This window comes from Nipponia nippon, unplaced genomic scaffold (genome assembly GCF_047370975.1).
Source record: "Nipponia nippon isolate SJK-2023a ecotype South Korea unplaced genomic scaffold, ASM4737097v1 scaffold_62, whole genome shotgun sequence".
Classification (NCBI taxonomy): Eukaryota; Metazoa; Chordata; class Aves; order Pelecaniformes; family Threskiornithidae; genus Nipponia; species Nipponia nippon.
Window position 1 is genome coordinate 28,856 of NW_028262383.1, and position 8,458 is coordinate 37,313.

The 8,458-nt window shown below is 45.6% G+C and overlaps 1 protein-coding gene across 3 annotated transcripts; it reads left to right on the forward strand.

Moving 5' to 3' along the window:
* The first annotated feature begins 391 nt into the window (after positions 1–391).
* On the forward strand, positions 392–7,915 carry LOC104011668 (signal peptidase complex catalytic subunit SEC11A). 3 transcript variants are annotated; one of them, XM_087738218.1, is made up of 7 exons: positions 392–584; positions 732–841; positions 2,876–3,025; positions 6,111–6,248; positions 6,758–6,877; positions 7,410–7,467; positions 7,630–7,915. In XM_087738218.1, the coding sequence occupies exons 1-7, from the start codon at positions 534–536 to the stop codon at positions 7,678–7,680; spliced, it is 678 nt and encodes a 225-aa protein (XP_087594344.1). In that variant the 5' UTR covers positions 392–533; the 3' UTR covers positions 7,681–7,915. The 3 variants fall into 3 exon arrangements, with proteins under 3 accessions (XP_087594344.1, XP_087594346.1, XP_087594345.1); XM_087738219.1 differs by lacking the exon at positions 6,111–6,248 and having other exon boundaries at positions 435–584; XM_087738220.1 differs by lacking the exons at positions 2,876–3,025; positions 6,111–6,248.
* Positions 7,916–8,458: the final 543 nt, after the last annotated feature.

An 8,458-nucleotide genomic window follows, 5' to 3' on the forward strand; every position in this document is an offset into this window, starting at 1 on the left:
TCATTCCCCCATCACATGCTTCGTGTAATATAATTACCTTCTACACTTTTTTTTTTAATTATGTTGAGCCAGAACCCTGCTCGTTATTGTTTACTATGATGATGTTTAAATAATTTAAGAACTATTTATCTTATTGCATTCGGATCGCTCACCTTCTCGTCTTGACGTGTTTTGATACGAACAGTTTGGACTCTTTGTATTTTTTGATACGGTGTACGTTAGCCTAGGGGATGTTTTACCAGGTAGCCTACGTAGAGTTTAAGGATAGCAGGGGGCACTCCCGAGCCATCACGTATCTATTTAACCCGCAGCGGCGTTTGTGCCTTGCTATGATGTTTACTTCAAAGTATTGCAAAATAAAAGCATCCAAGGGTGCCTGCCTGGGCGTCGTTCTTGGCTCAGGCCACCATGGCCGCCCCTCGGCCGCCTCCCTGAAGGGGGGGACCGGAAGCGGCAGTGACGAGACCGGAAGCGGGGGCGGAAGCGGAAGCCGGGCCGGGCGGACGGTGGTGCCGCCGCCGTAGGTGCCGGCGATGCTGTCGCTGGACTTTTTAGACGATGTGCGGCGGATGAATAAGCGGCAGGTGCCGAACCGGGGCGGGGGGTGTGGGTGTGTGTCGCGTCGGGTCGGATCCCGGGGGGGGCGGAGCGGAGCGGGTCGGGTCTGCCCCGCCCCGCCCCGCCCCCCCCGGTCTCAGGCCGCGGAGCCTGACCGACACCCCTCCCCCCAGCTGTACTACCAGGTGCTGAACTTCGGCATGATCGTCTCGTCTGCCCTCATGATCTGGAAGGGGCTGATGGTGGTGACGGGCAGCGAGAGCCCCATCGTGGTGGTGCTGAGGTAAATCCCACCGGGAGGGGGGTTAAACGGGGCCTGGTTCAGCGGTAGCGCTTAGGGGTGAGGAGTAAAACCCCACGGGGTGTGGGTAAGGGCTGGAGAACCGGTGGGCCCCGCCGAGGCGGTGCTGGGGCCACTGGGCCCATCTGGAGCAGATTTTCCAGAGGGATGGGGCAGCAGGAGGCTCCTGCCCCATCCCTGCTGGGTGAGAGGCTGTGTAGGAATCCGCGCTCTCTGTAACGCCGAGGAACAGCGAGGGAGGAGGAAGTAGGTAAGCAACACTGGTAGCCTTACATAAAAATAGCATCTCATCCTTCCGCTCCTGCCAACTGGCTGGCTTGTACGTTAGAGAGGTGGTCCTGAGGAAGGACTTCAAAGAAATAAGGCAGGAGCGCAACCCAGGTGTTTACCAAACCTCCTGGAGAAATGCTCGGCAGCGTGGGCAAAAGAGACTTGAAAAAGGAAGGCAGTGAAGCAGGGGACCTGGCACAAGTGATGAACCCGTTGCTCGGGCAGATCATCCCTGTGTTAAAGCAGTGTTTGTGACAGAGCTCGTCTTCTCATCAAGGGCTAATGGCAATTCCCATAGTAAAAGCTGTGGTAGCAGAACATCACAGTGCACTGGCACCTCCTGCCATGCCTGTCCATGTGTCTTGTTGCTGCTACATGAACAGTTGAACTATGTGGTGAGTCTTGGTTAGTGAAAAGGAGGTGGAAGTCTTTGAGATGCCAGCAAATAAGCTTGTATAGTGAAAAAGAGTTGTTGAGGGTTTTTTAAATGGGAACTGGCTTGCTGAAATGCCTGGTGAGCATTATTGTGTGTTACATTGCATTCACTAACTCTTCTTTCGCAGCTGCTTGTTTTTTTCCCTGGCCTTCTAGTGAGTTGTAACATGGCCAGGAAAAGAGGAGCTGTAGCTGTACCATTTTATGCGTGTGGCTGAAAATAAGGCATATTACTCTGTAATTGGATATGTTTTAGGTGTTGCACGTTGCCTTCGCAGAAGTGCCATGCAGTAAGTACCGCCAGTGTTACTCCCATCCTCCTAGTGCCTGGGACAAATTCCTGTGGCTGAAGTTCTCGGGCAGCCTTTGGATGCTGGCGCTGTCAGACGCCACGTAGATATTGCATGGGCCTGTTCTGTAGCCACATTGGCCTTTCTGTATATTTCTGTGTCAGTGTTAATTACCGCATGCCATTTAACAAAACTCCCACAAAATAAGACTGAGTGGCGCTCCTGTTCCCTCCTGATGGGTCTGTGAAGTCCAAGGGAGCTGTTTCACACTGTTCCTCCCAGTGAGTAAGACAGGGGCCATTAGGTTATGTCCCTTCTTTGGCGATGTGATCTTCTGTTCTGAATAGCAGCTTCTGTGCTGTCTCGAGATAAAACACAAATATATGCGATACTTAAAGTTCATCATTTTGTTTTGTACTGCATTATTTATTTGGAATAAAGAAGGTTAAGTATTTTGTAACAATTGCCATTTACAAGACAGGAGAAAAATAACTTGAATAGCAGTGCCTGAAATGAGATCGTTAAGCAAAGCCATGAATCACAATAACAAATTTTTAGCATACCCGTCTGTCTGTTCCAGATGGGAATACAAGATCCTGTATGCTTTCAGTGCTTTGTTCGTGAGGATGATCTATCTACCTGTGAAAACTAAAAATAAATTAAATAAAGCTTCCCACCCCTGCAGTGCTGCCAGTGTAGCCCTACCAACGGAGAGTTCAGAAGTCGAGAAGATACTGCTTTTTGTGAGCCTTGTTGTTATTAAAAAAGCAGAAGGCTTTTCCCGTGTGGTGTGCTTTTAGCACCAGCTGCTGGCAGTGCTCTTTTCCCAACAAATCTGAACTGCTTGTAGTGTGGTGGTTGAAAATCTAAATGCAGTAGAGGTTAGATGCATGCCTGGTCTTCAAGTGGTTTTCTTAGGAGCTTTTCACTGAGGTTATTGTGAGATTTTTCTTGAAGGACTATAAACTCTGAAACCTGCTTCTGAGTGTTTAAATATTGTTCAGTTGCTCTTCTTTTTCAGTGGAAGCATGGAGCCTGCATTTCACAGAGGAGATCTCCTGTTCCTCACGAACCGAATTGAAGATCCAATCAGAGTGGGAGAAATCGTGGTCTTTAGGATAGAAGGAAGGGAAATTCCTATAGTCCATCGCGTCCTGAAAATTCATGAGAAGTATGTAGAGAATTTGGGGGATTGTACTGCAGATGTTTAGCAAAATTGTATTTTTTCTCATCTCCTTGGGTAAACGAATGGGTGGGACATCAATAACAGATATCCAGGTACTGTAGGAAGAAGTAACATAGAAGTTTCAGACAGATGAAATGTGCCCTCTTTGGTTTACTTGTAAAGATCATCCAGCAGAATTCACAAGCTGGGGAGCCTGTGCTGGTATCCTGGATTCCCCATGTCACTTAATGTCTCCTGTGCCATCATTTCCATCCCAAGCTGCTACATAATGTTGCTGTGTTGTCTCCTGTAGGTATGGCTGCATTTGTGTCTGAAGTGACTCTTGTTTGTAGAGGTAGAACTTATGGAAGAAGGATATTTTGTATGTAGTGTGCATTATTTTAAAGCTTGTCCTTATGCTCCTGGTTCCTGATCTTATGCAGAGGCAGGGTGTTTCTTCTCTGTAGGAAGTGTTACGTTGTTAAATTCAGAGTTTCTGTGTGCGCTGCGCTCTCTGTGTACTGTTCATTCTGTGAACGTTTAGCAGGTTGCATGTCTGAAGGAATGAAGCGTGGTCAGTCTGGTTTGATTGCTGAACAGGGTTTAGTTTTGCAAGCAAGGCTTCCTCTGCAGCCGTGAGCCATCCTGTTTTGCTGGTCAGGGAAGATGCAACTGTGACTGCTCCAGGCCAGTCTGTGGGGATACGAGCCAGCCCTGTGAGGCCTTTGAGTGAAAATTAAATTGTGAACTGAATCCCTGGTTCTTCAAGCCAGCTCTGAGAGGGCAGCAGTTAGGTGGGGTCCCAGCATCTGTTTCTGCTGAGTAAATGCCTGCTGAAATATGAATGAACTGGAGCTATGCCAGGGTTCAGAGATCTGTTCCTAGATTAAGTGAATCACTGGAATTGTATGTAAAGGTGGCATTTGAGGATTGCTCTGGTCAAGTGAGGTCGATGGGATAGAGGTGGTCCCTTCCCCCAGGCATTCGTAACAGCCACAGCTGTTGGGACATCTAGACCATTTGTCAACCCAATGTTAAGGTCGACCAGCTTTGTGCACATAAATAGTCCATCTGAAATCCTGGCTATGTCCCTTCCATCCCAAAGCATTCTATGAGAGAGCGGCACCTCTCCTACTAGACAGAGCAGATTCTTTGCTGTTCAGATTTATTCTATATCAAAAACATGTAACAACTTAAAAATAAGGTCAGTGTACTTGGTAAATTTGATATCTAACATTGCACATGCACTTTTTGTGATGTCTTGGGAACTCTTTTAAGTGAAATGCTACTTTTCTTCTCCTGTGTTGCATGCTAAAGGCCCAATTGGGCTCCGATGCTGCTGCTTGGGCTGACTGTTGAAGATGCAAAAAAGGTCAGGGTCTTCTCTCTCTGCTCTCAGCCAGTGTATGGGAAGGAGGAGCAGAAATGTGCATTCTGTGTGGCAGTTCATCTCCAGATAGTCCCCACCCTTCTTTTTTTTTGCCTGGCTCTATCTCAACACTAGGTCTTAAGGTATCCAGCGCTTTTTTTTTAAAATGTAACAGACTTAGATTCCGTGAAGTAAAGCCATTCTCCAGTATTTTAGGTTTCAGTTAAATAAAACAACCAAACACAAACCTGATCTTTATATTAGGAAAGATAAAACTGAAAAATATGTACTGTGACCTGAAGCTGGGCACTGAAGGCAGGACTCTGAGCTATCAATTGCTTCTTTTACTAGTTAATGAATATTTTTCTGGTGCCAGTTTGGAATTCAAGAGTATCTTCTGAATGGCCAGTTTCCCACTTCTTTCTGTAGTTATAGACTGAATGAAAACTGTGAAAAGTCTCTGAAAGCTGACAGGAGTGTCAAAGTTAAGGAAAACAGAAACCCTGTTCTCCATGATTTTATGGCAACTCAGCTTCACATCAGTATTGTTTCAGTGAGGAAATGTTTTTGTACTCGCAAGCTTTTTCTTCTTTCTTCGGAGTGAAATTGCATTCATTCTTTATCACTGAACACAGAGTCTGTGGTCAAAATTTACTTAGTGGTTTTGGTGCAGGCAGCCAGGCCAGTTTTCATTCACCTTTCAGACAGCAGAGCAACTGTGCTGTGGGCTTGTTGCGCTGGTTCATGATAGAGCATTGAATCTGCTCAATAAGATGGTGCACTCCTATGCCATCAGTCTTTAGAGCTGAAACTACATTACCTGCACCTTTGGGTATCTTCATCTTTTTCCGGGCTATCTGTAAGCTCCTAGAGTGTTTGCTGTTCCCGCACTGTGAGCCAAATGTGCATTGAAGAGAGATCTGTTCTTTCCGCGCCCCCCCCCCCCCCTTTTTTTTTTCTTCCAAGCTTCTCCTGTCAAGTAACATCCATTGGTACTCAGGCATGATGAAAACAGCATGAGCTCTGAAGATCTTCTGCATGCTTTCACGAGTTGTATTTGATCTGTTGTGTCTGTGAGCAAGCCGACAGAATCAAGCAACAAGGACGCTCTTGCTCAGCATCTGCTTTCAGATGCCACAGGCAGAGTGGCCAGCCGATCCCTGAGTATCGGCAGAAACTGCTACTTAGAAGCAAGCATTGCTGGCTGTCCAGCAAGCTGAATGGAAATGACTGGGGAAGGGTGCATAACATGGTGTATAAAGCTAGAGCATAGCAGCAGCTTTTTCCAGGTCAAAGCAAAGGTTCATCTGCTCCAGGATTGTGTTTCTGACCAGCCAACTAATTCACCTCAGGACAAACTAAAGGCTAGAGAGAGTGCGTAGCAATAATTTCTCTGCTTTCTGCAAATTACGATTTCGGGCACAAAGTGACAGTTCTGTATTAATAGCCCCCTTTTCTTTTTTACATGGAGTACCTGGTCACTTTTTGAATTGATATAATATTTTGTCATCCAAAATATCCTTCCAGAGAGACATAAATTGGTTTGCACTGTGTTAGTTAAGCATAGCACCTTCTCTGGCTTGTTTTAACCTGTTACCTCTGAGTTTTGTTTGATGCCCTCTAGGTCTTGTATCAGAAGAGGCAGTGAAAAACCGATTGTTGCTGTCTGTGTCACTTGTATTGGAATACCGTCATATCTCCCATCAGTTCTGTCTTTTCCAGGCTGAAGAGTCCTGGTCTGTTGTTTCTTGTATGGAAGTGGTTCCAGACCTTGTTGTCCATTTCTGAACCTTTGCCAGTTCTTCTCTCCATTTCAAAAAAGGATGTAGGGGGTTCAGAACTGCACAGAGCATTCAAGATGTAGGCACATCGTGAGTTCATGCAGTATTGTAATGGTATTGTTTGTTTTGTTCTGTCCCCCTTTCCTAATAATTTCTAAGTTTCAGCTTGCTTCTGACCACTACTGAGTAGAACTGTATGTTGTAACCCCAAAGTCTTATTTTGGGTGGTAGTATAGAGCCCAGAACCCAACATTTATATATGAAGCAAGAGAAGCATCAACATGAGAGAGGTCAAAACCAAAGAGGCAATAGCTGCACCATCGCTAGAAATGGCTCATCCTGCTGGTTCTGTTCTTAAACTCTGCTGGAAAGCTTGGCTGGGGCCAGAATTCATTCTTTCATTGGCAGTTTTTTTCCAAACAGTCTGCTTTTTACTGCATTTGACAGAGTTTCCCTTTTTCATCCTCCTTGAACATGTAGGACATGATTGCTTCTAATATCTTTGTGTTAGTCTCTACGCACTTGTTCTAGAACAGCTTTTAATAAGTTCTTTTTCTCTGACTTACCTGCACATCTTGTCTTTGCTAGGCAAAATGGTGACATCAAATTTTTGACAAAGGGTGACAACAACGCCGTTGATGACAGAGGGCTGTACAAACGAGGGCAGCACTGGTTGGAGAAAAAGGATGTAGTAGGACGAGCAAGAGGGTAAGTGAAGTTGAAAAAGATGCGGCTTTTTACACTGCCCTGCCCCTTCAATGCCATCTGTTAATCCCCCTCTCCTCTTGAACTCTCCCTGCTGGGTTTTTGTGAGTTCCCTGAAAGCATTTCAAAAGGTACTGTGGAGAGTTAAAAAACAAAGGTAGTTCAGTTCTTAGCTTAAGTGAAGGTATCAAGCTGTGAGCTGCATCCTGAGATTTTGATGCTGGATGGACACCGATGCAAAGGCAGTGCACGCTCAGGCATGATCAGAACTTTCATCGAAATTATTCTGCAAGGCACAGTCTTTGCAGGCAAGCGAGATCTGAACAAAGCAGAGGCTAAAACACCCTCAGGGGCTGGTTGTCACTTGGCCCCCACTGCTATGGCTTCCCTGCTCGGGAGGAAGAAGTCCCAAGCTTGTTGACCATAGCCCTCAGTGGGTTTGAGTGGCTCTTCCTTTGTACAAGTACCAGGGCAGTGCTTCTCCCCTATGCACCCTTGAATACTGTTTGTTTTAATAAAACCTTTATTCTTGTAGATTTGTGCCCTATATTGGAATAGTGACTATCTTAATGAATGATTATCCAAAATTTAAGGTAAGAGCTCTTTTGTTTTCTGCCTGCTTCTCCCACCCTAGCTAAAATGACTTCATGAGAGCTTTATGCACAGGCTGAACCGTTTGCCCTGTGTGTTTGCTGCTGTTACTGCATCTTTAGATGTGAATGTGCACTCTTCTGTTTCTCTTCTTTCTTTTACAGTATGCAGTCCTCTTTTTACTGGGTTTATTTGTGCTGGTCCATCGAGAGTAGCCTCTTGCACTGAAGTACGAGGTGAAGGTGCCATGGATTTTTTAGATGAACATTTTAAGTAGGTGGTGGTCCAGTGTGCCAGGAGGAAGAAGAAAACATGCATTTCAAAGCTTCTTGCCAGTTTGGGTTTGTTTTGGTTTTTACTGCGTAAGGGCGAATGTTTGTCACAGTATTTCCAATGGTTTGTCACATTTTAGCATTTTTAGTGAGTTTTTGTATTAAAAATTTAAGCCAAGCTGTTCAGTGTTTGTACTTTGAAGCTGAGCTTCCTCTCAAAGTGCCTACAGGACTGTGTCCTCTAAGTCTGTGCCTCTGCTGGGTAAGCATGACCTCTCCCTGTGCTGACTGAACTGTCAAACGGTAAGCTGTGGAGGTGGTGTTTTTTCCAATTCAGAACTGGAATAAAGATTTTGCATCTCGCCCAGTATGAGCCCTGCCACATTCTTCGTTATTGCCCCGAGTGCAGCCTCATTGCCCAGTTGCCCTGTGGAGGTACCTGGGCTTTGTCGTTGCAGACTGACTCCTAGACCCTACCAAACTAACTTGTCCTGTCTTTACAGAACAATAGCAGCTGCTTCTCTCATTTCTTTTTGGAGAGTAAGCAGTCCTGAGCTGTAGATCCGTTCAATATTTCTATGTTTCTGTAAATCACACTGAGATAATCTACTTAAAGACTGCAAGGTGTTTTGGGCAGAAGATGGCAAAGGATTACTTCGTGCATAAGCTGTCCTTGCAGCACTAGGTAACAGAAGAATTGAGATGGGAGATACCATAGCTG

Coding starts and splice junctions, on each gene's coding strand:
- LOC104011668 (XM_087738218.1), top strand. CDS start 534: ATGCTGTCGCTGGACTTTTTAGACGATGTGCGGCGGATGAATAAGCGG. Junction 585..731: donor GGCGGATGAATAAGCGGCAG/GTGCCGAACCGG, acceptor CCCTCCCCCCAG/CTGTACTACCAGGTGCTGAA. Junction 3,026..6,110: donor GTCCTGAAAATTCATGAGAA/GTATGTAGAGAA, acceptor TGTCTTTTCCAG/GCTGAAGAGTCCTGGTCTGT.